The 17,179-nt window shown below is 43.5% G+C and overlaps 1 protein-coding gene across 1 annotated transcript; it reads left to right on the forward strand.

The window, feature by feature from the left end:
- The first annotated feature begins 6,900 nt into the window (after positions 1–6,900).
- Positions 6,901–11,534, forward strand: LOC144167504 (uncharacterized). The gene is made up of 5 exons (XM_077696755.1): positions 6,901–6,982; positions 8,041–8,099; positions 8,653–8,665; positions 8,762–8,802; positions 11,207–11,534. The coding sequence occupies exons 2-5, from the start codon at positions 8,051–8,053 to the stop codon at positions 11,476–11,478; spliced, it is 375 nt and encodes a 124-aa protein (XP_077552881.1). The 5' UTR covers positions 6,901–6,982; positions 8,041–8,050; the 3' UTR covers positions 11,479–11,534.
- Positions 11,535–17,179: the final 5,645 nt, after the last annotated feature.

Genomic DNA, 17,179 nt, shown 5'->3' on the forward strand with positions numbered 1-17,179 from the left:
GCTTCACCTCCCCGCCTTGCCCGCTATGGGCGGCCTCCACTCCAGAAGTTTTATACAACCTCCTTGGACATAACCCAACAGAGTGGCATTTCGCTTCCAGATAGGTACAAGCCCGGAACGTCCCGTACCCACCCAGCGCCGTCTACTGGTTCGCCTGGAATCATTCCTTTTATACTGTTGACCAACTTCTAAAGAAACTCCCCTGTTCGGCCGGAGTAGCCTAGTAGCATAATCGCCGGTTTCGGAGGGGACGCCCTGGGTTCTAACCCCAGCAGCGTAAAATGTTTCTACGAGGCCCTTTGTTTTTCCTTAGTTTTCGTATTCTTATGTTAATGGTACTCATTATTTTTTGTAGGTTGATTTAATGGATGAACACAACAAAGAAACACATTTAGTTAACGTTCTGAGTCCCAAGGGAAGTGCCGGTATTGTACGGCTGGATCTCGAAAGAAAATATCGTCCCTCCTGGTGTTGGGTCTAACGTTGTGCTTTGAAATCTAACCAAGCATCTTGAACTACATTGAGTTTATGATTGGCATTTACGTCGTTTCGTACAACGTGAGGGCCACCTACCGTTAAGCCGAACCTAAGCGATAGCCACATACAGGAAGAGATGCATTGGCCAACGCTTACCACAGGGCTTCTTCTTTTTCATTCCTGGTGAGACTCCAAAACACACATTGTTATGTGCCCAAAAAACAGAACGTACTCGAAGTGGTGTATTAGATAACGTTTTCTTGGTATTTTCCGTTTTGTGCGAGTCCGCAAACTCACAGAATGTGACCAAAATGGCATCAAGAGCTCGTACAAGCTGACGCTGGATCCAAGGACCAACGCCACAACAGGATAGATGTCTGTGGTGTAAACCAAAGTGACCAAATATTTATCTTCGCGGCTTAAATCACGCCTAGAAAATTCAAAACAGACACCGAGAAATTTATGCACACGCACTTTGCGTGGCCGTGGAGAACAGTTAGACACACCGGTGGTTAGTGTCGGCGACTTCAGTGCTTACATTGCGAAACACAAGAAGGACAGGTCCCTGACCTAGACTTGGAGGACATCGGACTCACTAATACAACAACATGAATTACCCAACTAAACGCATTCACATTCACAGAGTCGGGATGGCGCACTTCTTTGCTTCCTTCTCAACAAAAGAAAAGAATCTGGGGAAATTCTTTGAAGAATCTACTAACGAGTAGCATTTCTGCGTCTGTGGACTTTATTTTGAGTTCGTTACAGCCAGATTTGGCCATGAGTAGCAAATATCTTGCGTTGGTTTATTGCTTTGTAGTTTTCTTTTGTGTATTTTTGTAAATTATGTACATACCCACCATTGTGCACATACACAATTACGGCTGGCCCATTTTTGCGATTTCTGTATTCGTGTGTTTGTGTTTCTTAAGGCCGACTACGCTTACATTGACGATAAAAAAATATATGTTTGTTGCGGCTGAAATATCATAAACCTTATTCCCCACAAAATTTATTCACAGGCGCTGGGGAATATCGGGGTACCCCCCTAAATACCTGTGATTTCACAATTTGAACTTTAGGCAGATTGGCTGCTCATTCCAGCCAGTTATAGGTGATAACATTGAAGTGCATATTCTGTTTATTCTTGCCTCGACTTTTCCCGAGCCCAGCTAATCCCTCCTCCCACATGAATTGCATACAAAATGGCTAACATTCTAGACCTAATTCTTACTATTCTAGCACCTTATCTGAAATTACGCATCTTGATGGTCTATCTGCCCAAGAGACAACCTTTGTCCACGTATTTTTTTAAAGCAAAGCTTTCCCCTTCTACCTGCGAACGGTTCTTTCGTAGTGCGGGGGACAATAAACGTTCAACGCGGTGGTGGGGAGGGATTGGGCGAGGGCGTTTTTCACTCACGGAGTGCAGTGTAGATGGCGCGGCAATAGGGCGCTATTACCCACCGCTACCCGCACGCAGGTGACTGCTCGCACCACCGGCCGCGTCGGCGGGACGGCTTTGTCGTCTGCTTTAGCGACGGTTCTTTTGGGCCTGTTTTGGCGCTGCTTCGCGTTCATTGCGCGCTTTCTTCGCACGGCTTGATTAACCTGTTCGAGAGTACCTGCTGGGTAACCCGGACACGACGGAATTAAGTAAGCGTACAGCAAAGATACGTTACGTACGGGGTTGCAGGACGGGAAAACAAAATGTAGAGACCACATACAGGCATCTATCCGCTAGAGAAACGCTACCTTTTCCGCACTGCCTGCCACAAATGGGACTCTGTTTTCTAAATTGGTGAATACCAACTCGGTTGTGCTTTAAGAGGTATTACAAAAGGCGAAAGGAGCAGCTTGTTCTGATAAATAGCGATTATAAAAGTTCCCACAGCTTTCTCGCAATTCTCAAACTTACTAAGCTAACTAGTCTAGATTGACATAAAGGGAATCACTAAGCTCAAATGCCGAATTGTTTCGGTGTCCACGCTTGAGTAGCCCGGTGCTGTAGCCACAAGCCAGCACAAGGATGGCTAGGTTCCGCTGTCTCACCCTTCGAAAGACGCTCCTCCCATTTTCTTTCTGATGAAGCACGGCCGGGCTACAGCGGTGGCGTACGCCGCTGGAGGCCGGCTGTGGCCGACGCTGCTGCTGCGTTCGGGACCCCGTCCCCGCCTATTCCAAAAAATTCACCATCTTCCCGTAGTGGAACTCTGAATAGTATTCGAAGCAGCCATAGTGTCGACTCATGTTCTCATTAGTTTTCAGTTCGATCGCGGCGTTGCGAGAGGAGAATGAGGGGAGTGGAGCGCGCGCGCGCGCGTCATTTATACCGCGGAGCTACAGTGGCACCCCCAGTGGAGTATGCATGCAGCGGCTACCGTCGCGTCTCTAACCCTAAGCTGCTTCGCATTATCGCGCGCGGAGTCGCAGGTGTTGGCATTCGTTGCGCAATACCGGAGAGGAGAGGAGCTTCGGAGAGGAGAGGAGAAATGACGGAGAGGAAAGGAGCGTCGGAGAGGAGAGGAGCAATGCCTCGCATACTATTCAGTCTTCCCCTACGGGAAGATTACGACGGTGGTTGAACGCGAAGCTATCTCCTGATGGATTGTTTGGTTGGCCAATCCCTAGGGGCATCCTGTCACAATCATCATCAGCGGTTCCTGGCCAGGCATGCGCAGTGGGGGTGCGGACGGCGGACAACGATGATGGAGGGAAGGAAGCAACCCCGAGCATGAGATGCTTCTCATCTAATAACGGCTGGCAGAATCTGTGGTTTCACTCTTTGTAGAGCCACGTGTGTGAATTGAAGTGACGTCGTTAGTGCTGTTGTTGTGGGTGTCATTTAAAGCTTTCTTTTATAACCAGCTTCACAGCGTTGACTGGAGCCAAATTTTTCTATCAATATCTCAAGGAAATAACGTGTTATATTCGGGCTGATTACACTGGCAATAAAAGGGAACTGTTGTCGAACGGTAATAATTCCTCGGAAGGGTATTTATCCAGCTCAATTGAAGCCACTTGGGTCATTATTAAAGAGTATTTAAAAATTTATTTCAGAAGTTCATTTTTTTTCACCGCCATACGAAAAAAAAGCACTGCTTCTTGGAATGACGAGCGGCTTCTAGGCCTCAATAACAAAAATAAACATGTTTACTTGCTCGCCAATAATTTAAAAGTATTACCTCGTTGCCTTCAACTCGCATATCTCGAAAAATTCTCCTCGGTACCTACCCATTTCCTATACGTCCCATGTATTTGTTGGCCTTTATTTCGAAGAATTTTTTGCCGTACTGCGGATATCTCGAAATCTTGACTGAGAGTGGAACGAAAATTTAGCCACCGCTGACCGTTTAGTAAGGTTCGCGCGATGCGGCCGCACCTAAGTTCATCGATGTTTTTCTCATTTAGCCGCGTCTCCCACAAAGTCGATGTTTTCCCCGAATGTGAAGTCTGACCCTACCGGCATATCAACTTCGTCAAGCAATCCTGTGGCACGCCATGTGACGGTGCAGACATGCGCAGAGGTACAGCAGGGTGTGACTGTGACAGGAAGAACCTACGGATGCCGAAATCGTTGAAATGGCCACAAAAAAAGGGGCCGGCGAAGATTGGGGAGATAACGACAAACCTCCTCGAGAGGTGCCGACATCTGCCGAAACGTGGAATTTTCTGCACTTACGGCGAAATAGGGTTAAGTGAAGCGGCAGGGAAGATGTGCTGATGCAATGCATCAAGTAGCTAGAGGAATCCTTACTAGGCCCCAGTGCGACAGCAAAGCAGACCAGCATTACCCCGTTCTTTTCTGCTGAGTAAAATTGCACTGCCAAAAAACCCAACCGGTGAACGCGTCTTGTGTGTTTTTTTCTCTTTAAAACCTTTATGAATAGCACGATTGCGAGCTGCTGTTGAAGAGCTGGTAAGTAGTAGCGCCGTTTTGCAAAGGTTCCTAACTGTGCATGACACATCAACTCGACGTCCCCTCGATATGACCGTTTGAAACCCGATAGCTCATGGCAATTCGCGCAACTTTGCTTATCACAAAAATCCACTTATCTCGAAATATTTCTTGGTATTTACTACTTCGAGTTAACGAGGTATTACCGTATTCCCATAAGATTCTCGGATTGCATATAAAAATTCCAATCATGTCACTCAATCAATGATGTCACTCAACATAATATCGTCCTCAGCAACAGCAATAACGACGTAATTCGCATGTCTGAGTGAACATTAGTTTCAAACGATACATTTGCATCCATATTCACGTCTGAATGTATCACGTCAGCCTCTATAGGTAAGCTCATTTGAGATGCACGTATAGTAGAAGTAAAAATCAATGATGTACTTGTATTACCACCAATTACAAAACTCAAATTTTCTGCTTCTTCTGATCTCTGTGGCTTTATAAAATACTTAAAATATATATCAGCTGGAATTTGTTCAGCTAGCAATAGATCAGCTAGAATGTATCCCGCGTGAGTATAGAATCGCAAAAGTAATTCGCAAAAGTAATTCCAACTGTAAAACTGGAGACAGCTCTTCTCAGCCTTAAAATTGCCTCTCACAATGAACTACTAACATTTATAAGCCCTTCGAACCAATAATCCCCACCCAAGATGCAAAATGATCGGAGGAATAGCATTTTACTCAAATACGAACATGGTTTTCGAAGAGCACACGTATCATTTTTGTGTCCGCCAGCGTGAGCTATTTTGTGCTCCGCGAAAAGTCCTACGGCAACATGAAGCGAACAGGGTCAGCAGAGGAGAAACCGAATCTAAATAGTAATGTATCAACAGCAATTGTGTTGTACCCCATAGCACCAACAGTGCAACACCCCGCATCTGACAAAAAAAATAGAAAAGTTAAGCTGTCTAGTCCTTAATTAGCGGAGCTGAAAATAACTGTTTTAAGTTAATTTTAAACACGAGCAAATTCATAAATAAAGACAAGAAACAAATGTTCCAATAAAATAAGACTGTCTATGTTATACATGGACATTCTATTTATACATGTTATATACATGGAATAAACATACCTAAATACATACATACATACATACATACATACATACATACATACATACATACATACATACATACATACATACATACATACATACATACATATAGCGAATCCAAATAGGAAATCAGGGGCTTGTTGAAAATAAAACAGAAATAAGATTTGGCAGTCAAGAAACCCTCGGAAAGCAAAGGGGAGGATGCGTTAGGTCATTGAAACAGATAAACAATTTGGAAAGAAAGAAAGAAAGTGGAGAAAAAATTCCCGCCAGGTGGGATCCGAACCCACGTCCTCCAGAATACCGGTCTGGTGCGATTAGCACTACGCTACCGGCGGGGCGATTTTCCCCTCCACTTTCTGGGGTATTTATGTTCAAGTATTTTTGTTTCCTGTGCTTGGGGGTGGTAGCCAGCGCCACTCGGACTACTCGGTGTGAAGGGGACCTTCTATTTAATCCCCCGGGCCGTAACTCGAGTGTCTACGACATGTCGAGAGTGTTCGACCAGCGTTGAACCATCTTAAGCTTCCTGTGGCACCAAGACTGCCAGAACAGAGGCCCTCACTATGCATGCAGCGAATCAGAATAGGAAATGAGGGGGTGTGTTAGGTCATTAGGATGTTAGGATGTGTTAGGCTAGGAAACAAAAATACCTAAACATAAATACCCCAGAAAGTGGAGTGAAAAATCGGCCCGCCGGTAGCGCAGGGGTTAGCGCACCAGACTGGTATTCTGGAGGTCACGGGTTCGGGTCCCACCTGGCGGGCATTTTTTCTCAACTTTCTTTCTTTCTTTCCAAATTCTTTATCTGTTTAAATGACCTAACAGATCCTCCCTTTTCCTTTCCGAGGTTTTCTTGACTGCCAAATCTTATTTCTACATGCATATACATACATAGATATCGACAAGTTATACACGTACACACAGAAATGGTATATACAAATGTTATAGATAGGCATTTTTATTTCTACATAGTCATTTTAGGAAGAAAATAAAAATAAAGACTCCACAAATCAAGCCAAAGCAGAAAAAAATTGCGAAAAAGCACCAACCATGTACGCACTGCTCCTGCACAACGATGCATAATTGGCGATGTTAAAACTTTTAATCGCTATAATACCCCCAAGTGAGAATGGTGTTCTAAAGTAAAACCCCAACAGCGAAACAGCCATGCTAATTAGCAAAGAATTTCTTAGAATTTCTGTACATTTTTTCCCGCTAACTACTGCAGGGCACTACTGTCGGACATTTACACTTGTCCTGTCATTCAACTTTTCCTCCCCACTCTTGTCACTTATCGGGCATTAGCTCATTGTTTCATTCCTTGGTCGCAATGTAAAGCCTGGCATAAATGAACTATCAATCATTGTATTTAGGACACCAGATTACAATGTGAGAGATTTATACGTCACCCAGTGCATCAACATAAAAGGACACTAGAACTGCGGTACGTCGTCGTTCTCAGCCATTCGGACGGAAGACGTAAGTTGTCCCTTACTTACGCTCTGGTCGTGTGGACACCGCTCTTGTATTGTTAAATTATTGTCTTGTGTAGTGTGCTGCAGTGGTTGCATGAGTGTTCGGATTTGTTCACAATTCCTAAGTGTCTGCAACTGGTGCCTTAAGTGTTTGATGCGTCTTCAAGTTTTGCGCAAAGTTCGAATTCTTACAAGTTCTTATTATGATTTATAGGTTGTTTAGAATTTATGAGAGCTTTTATTAAGTAATAGGATTACAGCAACGTGTTAGTTCAAGTATTCTTTCATTGTCGTGATGATAATACCTGAAAATTAGTGGCACTTGGCTTGAAGCGGATTGAAGTTCAACATAGGAATTCGTAAATCTGACTTATCATTTTATTTGCAATTGCCTTGAATCTGACTGTATTTCAACACATTAAGAAAGGAATAACGACTGGCTGATTCCGAGTTTTGATAACCAAACAATTCATCCTCATTTAAGCTGAAGGTTTTTGATGGGAAAAATTGTCCACCCTGAAGAATGCGACCAAAAGGGGAACTGCGTCATTCAAATAAATTAATCTGAAATATTTATGAGATTAATGGCTGTAATTCATAAATCAGAGCACTGCAGGATGACCACTGGACTCTGTGGAGACGGTGGTGCGACTACATTGGGGCACCCCTAAGCCTTCCTTACAAAAAGGCCTTTCAGTGCGTGGCTATGTGTTGAAAAGAAGTACTCGCAATGGTGGTATTTACGTAATGGGAAAGGACCTTATAGCTTGAGTATCTAAGAAGGTCTTTATGATAATTTTGATATTTTATGAATTTGTGTGGCTTAAATACAGTGACATTGATGGTAATTGTAGGCCTCTGAATCGCCCCGTGGCGTTGGTTCACAAAACATTTCCCACCTCCCAAAAGTAATTCAGTCACGTCTTCTCGCGACTACATGCTTGCGGTGCCAAAGTCGTTGAACTTCGTCTGAAATGTTATCGTGATGTTTTGGGAGCCATCGATCTCTTCTTTATCTCTTGTGCGGCTCTTGCGTTTAGTGATAAATTATTACCATTGCAGGTGAGGCAAAATGAAGGCCATTCTGCTGATAACCCTTCTTACACTGTCAACGTATTCCTGTAAGTATACTGCTTCTTCTAAGATGTGTACCCTGACAATAACGCGTCACGGTATACATTTGTGTTAACTGAGTAGTGAATGTAGTTGATCTGTAAACAGGTTAAGGGAGGTAATGGTTGCCGGAAATTTCGGCGAAGATATTTTTGAACACGTCTTAGAGTTCAGTGTGTCCCCCGGAGCCCGTTTTCTAGAAGAATTATTTCTACCATTAAACATGTTGTTTGGCCTGTCCTTTTGAATTTTCGCAAGGTTTCTACACAAGTCATGAGCACTATCTACATTACATAGCTTGAAACACAAAATTCTGAAGGGTGTAGACTTTGGTACACCTGCGTATAATATGTGTTTTCTTTGTGTTATAGCCTTGAGCGTACCAAAGCGCAGTAGTGTGATATATTTAGGTAATTGTAACAGGATATTAAAAAGATAAAGAGTCACCCATCAAGGGATGGCTTTTTCGTGTTTCAGAAGACGAATGTGTGATTTTACAAAAAAGGCCATTAAAACTGATCGAGTCATTCTTTTTTTTGTTTTTTCGCTCCTTCCATCCAGATGCGGCTACACTGTGAGTATATATGCACCACTCTCCTCATTCTTTTGGTGTATATTTTAGTAGGGTCAAGCGATTCCAGTAATGCGGAATTTTTTTTTCGTGACACAGGTCTTCCCCCTCAACAAGCTTCATGATCTCCTTGACGAACGGTAAGGACGTAACATACATGTGGATTCGTATTTCGAATTATTTTTAATGATGAATATTTGTCCTATGAAAGAAACCATTTTTATTTGGACTATTTTTATGCGGACGGCTTTTATGAAGTGGACCGTCATTCATTTCTTTTCAAAAAAAAAAAACCCTGATATCAAGTTTTTTTTTGCACACCGTATACAAAAAAAGCCGGAATGTGAGCTGTATTTCTCAATTCTATTACAAGTACCCGTGAACATGCAGTAGAAAGAGTTAGGCATTTAACATTGTGGCTTCCCCGTTAAGTTAAGTTAATGCAATTAAACGGGCCTCGGTAAAAGTTATCTTAACTACTGTCTGCTGCAAAATCACAAGTGTGAACCCCTAGAAATGGTTGTGATTCTCAAAAGGAGCTTGTGTGTGGCCCGTTTTTCCAACAATTTTTGGGGTAACTTACATAGAATTATCCATTTCTTTTTTTTTTCAAAGTGAACCGTGCGTACTCAGGGTCGTATCACTTGTTTTCAAGATATCCCGCCTCGTCTGAGACTAACAACCGGCTACCAAACGACCTAGTTTTAGTGTCATACAACGAAAAGTAATTATACATTACATTTTCCCCATCTCTTAAAATTGTGATGACACATAAAAGCCATGATAGTTTTTTTACTAGGTGCCATACATAATAAATTATGATGAACTCATACGATTACGTAGTTACGTAAGCCACCCGCCGCGGTAGCTCAGTGGATAAGGCGTCGCGCTGCTGAGCACGAGGTCGCGGGTTCGATTCCAGGCCATGGCTGCCGCTTTTCTGATGAAGGCGAAAAGCAAAAACGGCCGTGTGTGCAAGATTTCGGTGGAAGTTAGAGATCCTCAGGTGGTCAAAATTAATCTGGATCCCTCCACTACGGCGCGCCTCATTGCCTGCGTTGAATCGGCGCGTTAAACCCTACAGTAGCGAGTTTTAGCTGACCGTTTCTCACGCTCCGCTACGCGCCGATAGCAAGCGGGAACGCCATTGCGCATGCGTGGCGCGCAAATGCCGCGAATGGCATTGGCTCCGGTTGCGCTGAGCGGGCCGCCAATACCGGAGCGGACCGTCGAAAACGCCCAGCTAAAACTCTCCAATAAATCAGTTACGTAAGCCGCCTCTATGCGGCGTCCTGAATTACTGACGAGCGACTACATGATAATCAGTGTGGGACGTGTTTAGATGCTTTTTCTGACAGCATTCCGCTGTGGATTGTGAGGGCATGTTTTAAAGGAAAGAGTAAGTTTGTACTCCTAATGGATTTTTAGTTTCACAGTCAGGAAGTTCCCAGCAATTGTGCACGTGCCGTCTGAAATATGGGCAGGTGACGTTAGATGGCGAGAGTTTCGTGCAGCAAAACCACCATGAACGCCGCAAAATTTGTTCACCCACATTGTTACGAGTGATTCACAGCAAGTTCGCAAGTTGAGGTTTCCCGTATGCGAGTTAATGGCACTCGTACGCTGAATTAAAAGTTACTGAGGTTGCTGTCAGTATCGTTCTACCGCCATTGCAGCATGGCGCATCACACATTAGATACGATTTGTAAATTATCCATGCAACAGGGCTAAATACTGCATTCTTTCTTCCCCTCGCCCTGGACAAACTGTGAAAAAGAAAGTTATCGCCAGTAGGCAAGGGTTCGCTTTTTTGAACCGTTTATTCAACGAGTTAATCAAATATTACCATCGCTGCTACCAAATGGGAGGCCAGCAGTAGTGGCGATACGCCTCCTATGATTCCATTGCGCCACAAATAGTGCCCAAACATGAAAAATACTGAATAGAACAATTTGTTTCGTTGAGTTTCCAGGTTTTCTGATCGGGGAATACCAGCACTTTGCTCCGATATTTCTTCCTTGCCTGATATGATCACTAGAAATGTTAATTAACCATGCCGCAAAATCACATATAAGAGGTCATAAATGTGTTCCAGATGCCTTGTAAATTTAATGAAGGCGCCTACACCGCGAAGGGGTAACTAAAATGTAATAGGATGTCCATTGAAAGAAAGCGTTCTGGAGCATATGAAACATGCCCATCTGCAAATAATTTAGAGCCTTCCGTGTGTGATACCATCCTTAGGGAACTATATCTGAAGTCGTACTCCTGTGTGAAAAGTCTGTGAATTCGCTGCTAGATGTACAACCTTTGAAATCGTTACTGTTTGGGTTGAGGAGCTTTGAAAACTAATTTTCTTATTTCTGTTCTGCTAAGTATCAGTTGTGATCTACGCCAGTATGAGACGCAATCTCTGTATTTGCTAACTTAGAAACCCAAGGTACGTGAAACCTGCAGGCAGTGCTCTAACCTTTTGTTTCATGAAAGTTGACGTAAGGCGCAATACCTTGATGGCCTATTCTTTATTTTTTGTGTGCTTTTCAGCGGACAAGGCTGATTTGATGAAAAAGGCCGGAAAGACAATCGTATCCCTGGGCAAGATCCTCAGGAATGACCCCTCTTCCATCACTGCTGAAGACCGAGAAAACGCTATAGAAGCACTCAAGGCGTTGAACACGTTCCAGACGGAGAGAGATCCGGACAGTGAAGAGTATTTTTGGGGGGACTTGCTCAAGGACGTGATTATTAATGTCGTAAAAGGTGGCGTTTCAGCGGCCGTTAGCACCGGCGTCGATGCCGCCATTCAAAAGGGGTAGACATGCGCCGACTTTAGCCTCTTTTATTTTGACGAGAATAAAAATAAACAATTTTCTATCTGGATGTCATATTTTGGCTCTTATAGACGCCTAAAATCTGTGTAAAAAACCATAATCCTATAACTTTGGTATTTTAATATTGTTTTACTTCTGTGGCTTACCTTGGACATCGTGCACTATTTTTCTAATATGCAGTGGATCTCTTCTCACTTTTTAAATTAGGTAAGAATTTTGTTCACACGGCTCTCGGAAAAGATGTCGATTACAGTACAATTTTGTCGTTTTAACACATTCCTTAGGCAGTATAAGACATACAATTTTAACTCTGACTAACTCACTATATTCACTTCTCGGTAAACACAGATACCAAACGAACCGCCAGTAAAGCTAAGCGCATCAGGGATTAATGTAAGGCCGACTTTCAGCTATGAACACTGAGCTTGAAGCCGTGATAGATGATTTCATGGTCCAATTTTATGAACGTACACTAAACACTAACTGGGCCCTTTTTAAAGATAACATTCACTCTTTGATAAAAAGGTATATTTCCTCGCACGTCATTCCTAGTAAGCACAGCGCCCGTTGGTTTAATATTTCCCTGAAGTTCCTTTTAAAAAGAAAGAAGCGACTGTTTCACAAATCACGCAAGTGCAACCGCCCTGGTGCATGGACTACGTACAGCCAAAGTAATGATGCTTTCAAGGATGCAGTTAAAAAAGCAAAGGGCGTTTTTTTCAATGATACACTTCCCTTGCCGCTTGTGGAAAATACCAAGACATTGTGGACTATAATCGGTGCCCCAAAAAACAACGCAGTATCTTTAGTTTATGAAAACGGTGCCGTCATCCCTCATTCCAAAAGCTGTTTTGTTTTGAACGACATGTTTAAGAAGGTCTTCACTCACCCGTCCCTAGCTACTAACTTGTGTCCCATCGAAGCGGTCGATTTTCCACCAATGGAACAAGTTGTTGTTGACTGGGGTGGAATCATACCACTCATCAGGAATTTAAAATTATCATTGTCATCGGGAGTAGATGGAATAAATTCGAAATTTCTCAACAGCACCGAAGTATATTCATCCATAATTCCTGCTCTGATTTTCACCCAGTCATTAACCTCGAACACCTTACCTGACGATTGAAAGATTGGCAAGGTGGTCCCATTATTCAAGTCCGGTGACACGCACAACCCATTAAATTACCGTCCGATTTCATTAACTAGCATCCCATGTAACCTTTTCGAACACATAATTTATTCCCACCTGGTTAAGTTACTGCCAAACAACTCTTTTTTTTCTTCATGCCAACACCGCTTTAGAAAATCATTTTCTTGCGAGACCCAGCTCATTTCTTTCACACATGACCTTTTCTCTGCTCTAGATAGTAGATCGTTTGTTGAGTGCATTTTCTTGGACTTCTCCAAAGCATTCGATCTTGTCTCTCATCAGTTATCGTTGCATCAAGCTTCGAAAGTTATTGATTGATTGTGGGGGTTTAACGCGCCGACGCAACGCAGGCGATGAGGCGCGCCGTAGTGGAGGGCTCCGGATTAATTTTGACCACCTGGGGATCTTTAACGTGCGCCGAAATCTCGTACACACGGGCGTTTTTGCTTTTCGCCTCCATCAGAAAAGCGGCCGCCGCGGCCGGGAATCGAACCCGTGACCTCGTGCTCAGCAGCTTCGAAAGTTAAATCTGGACCCTAATATTGTAGCTTGGATTGCAAATATTTTGTGTAATAGAACACAATTTGTAACCGCTAATTATTTTGACTCTTCTTTCTGTTAAGTTACATCAGGCATGCCTCAGGGATCCGTACTCGGCCCCCTTCTCTTTCTAATTTATATCAATGATCTACCCAGCTCAATTAACTTATTCATCAGATTCTTTGCGGATAATTGTGTACTGTATCGAACCATTTCTTCAAACTCTTACTCGTCACTGCTACAGTGTGACCTAACAAAGTGTCTAACTGGTGTACTAATTGGAAAATGCGTCTAAACATTAATAAATGTACAATGAGAATTTCCCGGCGTCTGAATCCCCCTGAAGCTTCCATTTACACTATTCAAGGCAGCCAACGTGAAGACGCTAAAACGTATAAGTATCTAGGAGTCCACATAACTCGTAACTTATCTTGGGAAATGCACGTTAATTGCATAATTAACAATGATAATAGGACCCTTCGTATCCTCCGACGTAGCTTTTCTGCTGCCCCTTCTCACCTGAAATTAATGCATTTAAAAACACCAAACTATCGCAAACTAGAATTCAGTGGCTAAGGCGTTGCGCTGCTGAGCACGAGGTCGCGGGTTCGATTCCCGGCCGCAGTGGCCGCTTTTCTGATGGAGGCTAAAAACAAAAACGCCCGTGTGTACGAGATTTCGGTGCACGTTAAATATCCCAAGGTGGTCAAAATTAATCCGGAGCCCTCCACTACGGCGCGCCTCATCGCCTGCGTTGCGTTGGCGCGTTAAACCCTACAATCAATCAATCAATATGTCTGCGCAGTATTGGACCCATGATTAGATTATCTTACTAACGCCTTAGAATCCCTTCAAAACCGCAGCGCACGTTTTATCTTGGCCAACTACTCTCGCATGTCAAGTTTAACATCTATGAAACTCACCCTTAATCTACGCAATCTTTCTTTGCGCAGAAAAACAGGTCGAATGAATCTATTTCACAAGATCTACAACTCTAACCCAATATTAAAAACGAACTGGTAACTAGTCCATCATATATATCACCACACACTGATCATCCATGCAAGGTTAAAGTTCCGCATTGCGATACAAATCTATTTTTCGATTCCTTCATCCAGAAAAAACAAAAACAATGGAACCACCTGCCAACCTCATGACCAACCAACCTGCTGAACATGACATTTGAGAGTCATAAATGCAAATGAGAGTCGTATCGTAGGTTATACCACAGTCTTTTAATGCTTTGCTGGTCACGAAACTCCACCAGCAGGTTGTTATAGGGACAAAAGCTTCCGCTGGGAGCGCCACAATTCGTAAAGGGTACGAGGGGGGCAGTGCTGGTATTATGGGCCATCGCTGCTAAAGTTTCAACGCAGTTATATGCGTGATATTCTTCCTGTTGCATTTTGATTATCCTCATTGAACGCATTAATGCAAGCAGGTGAAATTATTCGAAGCGGAATCCAGCGACGACGACGGCTGAGAGCGTGAGAACTGTTTTCTTAGGAGTGCAAGCATTTGTTTACTTATATAGGCGGGCATACTATATAAACGTCAGCACGTTTAAAATGTTCTCACACCCAGTAATAACGCATTTTGTTGTTCTGTTCTTCAGGGCCAAACTACGTGCATGCTTAAGAGGCTTTGAAGTGCTAGCTCTGGCGTGTTAAAGACGATGCTCATCATGCTCCATGCTTCGAGGCTCAGCGATGAGAGCAGCTCCTGTCAGACCGGTCTTGAGAACTTGTTTAAATTTCCGCTATGGCCAAAGGGCGAATTTGCTTGTAAGATAGGTAAGATTTCCATCCTTGTAGTGCGACAAATAGGGGGAGGGGCATGAATGGAATAAAACACGAGTCGACGGGACAAGGGCAGTCGCATTAATTTTTATTCAGCTCGTCTCTCTAGCTCTGCAACCGAAGTATTCAAGTCAGCTGAATGGCCGAGCAAACGTTTTATTCCAAACATTTGAATTTGTAGGCGGCCGAATGAAGTGGTGAGGCCTAGCCCACATTTATTCACAGTTGCGTGGGGACGACAACATGGGCCCGAGAATCGGAGAGCGCCCGTGGAGTGCGGCCGAGCAGCGCGGAAGCCATGATGTTCTGTCCCGCGTGGCTCGTCGTCGAGGCCACGCGCTGCTGACGATGGAGGCAGCGGCCAATGATGGTGATGGTGGGCGCTTGCAGTCGATGGCGAAGTGGCCGCTACAAATGAAATTCTTACCTAATATGCAGCTGCAGCCTACAAATGTTAATGCGCCCCCATTGTTTCCTTGACATTGGGAGTTCTACATGCTCGACAGCGGTTATGCTGACGAGCGCTTCAGTGCCCGCGCGGTTCTCTATTAAGGATGATTAAGGATGATGCAAGCGGTCAGCGCTTTTCACTACGTAGCAACAAGCTTGTAATGAACAAGAAAACGTACGTATACTGCGCGGCGACCGATGAGGTTTGTGAAGTCACCCCAAGCCAAGAGACACGTGCATCGAGCGGTAGCGCGCCAGTGCACACTCCCCGCACCAGTCCCCATTCATAGCTATCTTCAGCGCAGCCTCATGTCGAGCACGTGTCCGTACTTTTCACCAATACGCGAAGCATGATGAACAAGCGGGCGCAGTTATCTTCTGCAATTGATTCATGCTCAGCAGATATTATTGTTTGTACAGAGACTTGGCTGTCAGCTAAAATAAAGAACAGTGAGATATTTGAATGCGAAAAATTCTACAACATTTATCGTTACGACCGTGACGTACGTTCTGGGGGAGGTGTATTGATTGGTGTCAGCAGTGCTCTGAAATCTTATGTGGTTAGTGTCTCTTCCGGCTTAGAACTTATCTGTGTACGAATCTGTCTCCCAAGCCAAGATTTAATTCTCTGCGCATGTTACCGGTCGCCTACCGCCTCGCCATCGTTTTCTGTCGAACTACATGATGTTTTAAACAATGTTATTATTAGATACCCGAATTTGCCCTTATTTCTTTTGGGAGACTTTAACCTACCAAACATAAAGTGGCAAAGCGATATTGTAACCCTTACTCAAAATTCGTCTGAGTGTGTTGACTTCATAAACGTATGTTCTGATTTCAATCTAACCCAACTCGTTCACAAACCCACACGCACTACCACTACTTGTTCCAACACCTTAGACTTGATCTTAACAAACGCGCCAGACTTGGTTACTTCCCTCAGTTACCTTCAAGGAATAAGTGATCATTCGATGTTACACTTTAATCTAAAGGCACGTGTTTCTTCTAACAAAAGTGTTAAAACTATCCGGGATTACTCTAGAGCAGACATCAGGTCAATAACAGAAGAAATGGAGCGATTTGTCGATGAATTCATGGCGAACTTTGAAGAACGATCAATACAAGAAAACTGGTCTGTTTTTAAAAATAAACTTTTATATTTAGTTGACCGTTACGTTCCACAAAGGAATGTCCGCACTAATCACCGTTCGCCATGGTTCAATGCTGCACTTCGACGTCTACGCAACAAAAAGAAGCGATTGTTTCGCTCTGCCAAGAGAGTAGACAGACCCAACCGCTGGTCCCAGTACCAAAACGCTAACGCCGAATACCTCCGTGAACTATCTAATGCAAAAAATGCTTACTTTAACGTTACTCTTCCCTCTTATCTACAAAACAATCCACGAAAATTTTGGTCTATTGTGAATGGTAACAAAAACAAGGTAGTGCAACTAACACACTCTGGCGTACCTGTTCCAAATAATGAATGTTGCAAGCTTTTAAACGATGCATTTTGTTCAGTTTTTCTGCAAAGTTTTTCGTCTTGTGTTCCAACAGCCCCCAGCCATAATTTTTTCCCTATGGACTATATTGTAATAGATTGGGTAGGAGTTAGAAAACTGATCAACAACTTGAATATGTCTTCTCCAGCGGGTCCTGATGCCATAAATTCTAAAATATTGAAATGTACAGAGTTGTACTCATCACTAATTCTTTCCAAGATCTTTCATCAGTCTTTGCAGTGTTC

This window comes from Haemaphysalis longicornis, unplaced genomic scaffold (assembly GCF_048455015.1).
Source record: "Haemaphysalis longicornis isolate Haplotype H1 unplaced genomic scaffold, Haemaphysalis longicornis Haplotype H1 scaffold_2, whole genome shotgun sequence".
NCBI classification, from domain to species: domain Eukaryota; kingdom Metazoa; phylum Arthropoda; class Arachnida; order Ixodida; family Ixodidae; genus Haemaphysalis; species Haemaphysalis longicornis.

Bases quoted from the DNA above. Each gene is read 5' to 3' on its own strand.
- LOC144167504 (XM_077696755.1), top strand. From the start codon at position 8,051: ATGAAGGCCATTCTGCTGATAACCCTTCTTACACTGTCAACGTATTCC. The intron at 8,803-11,206 runs GTAAGGACGTAA...TGTGCTTTTCAG, and splicing joins CATGATCTCCTTGACGAACG to CGGACAAGGCTGATTTGATG.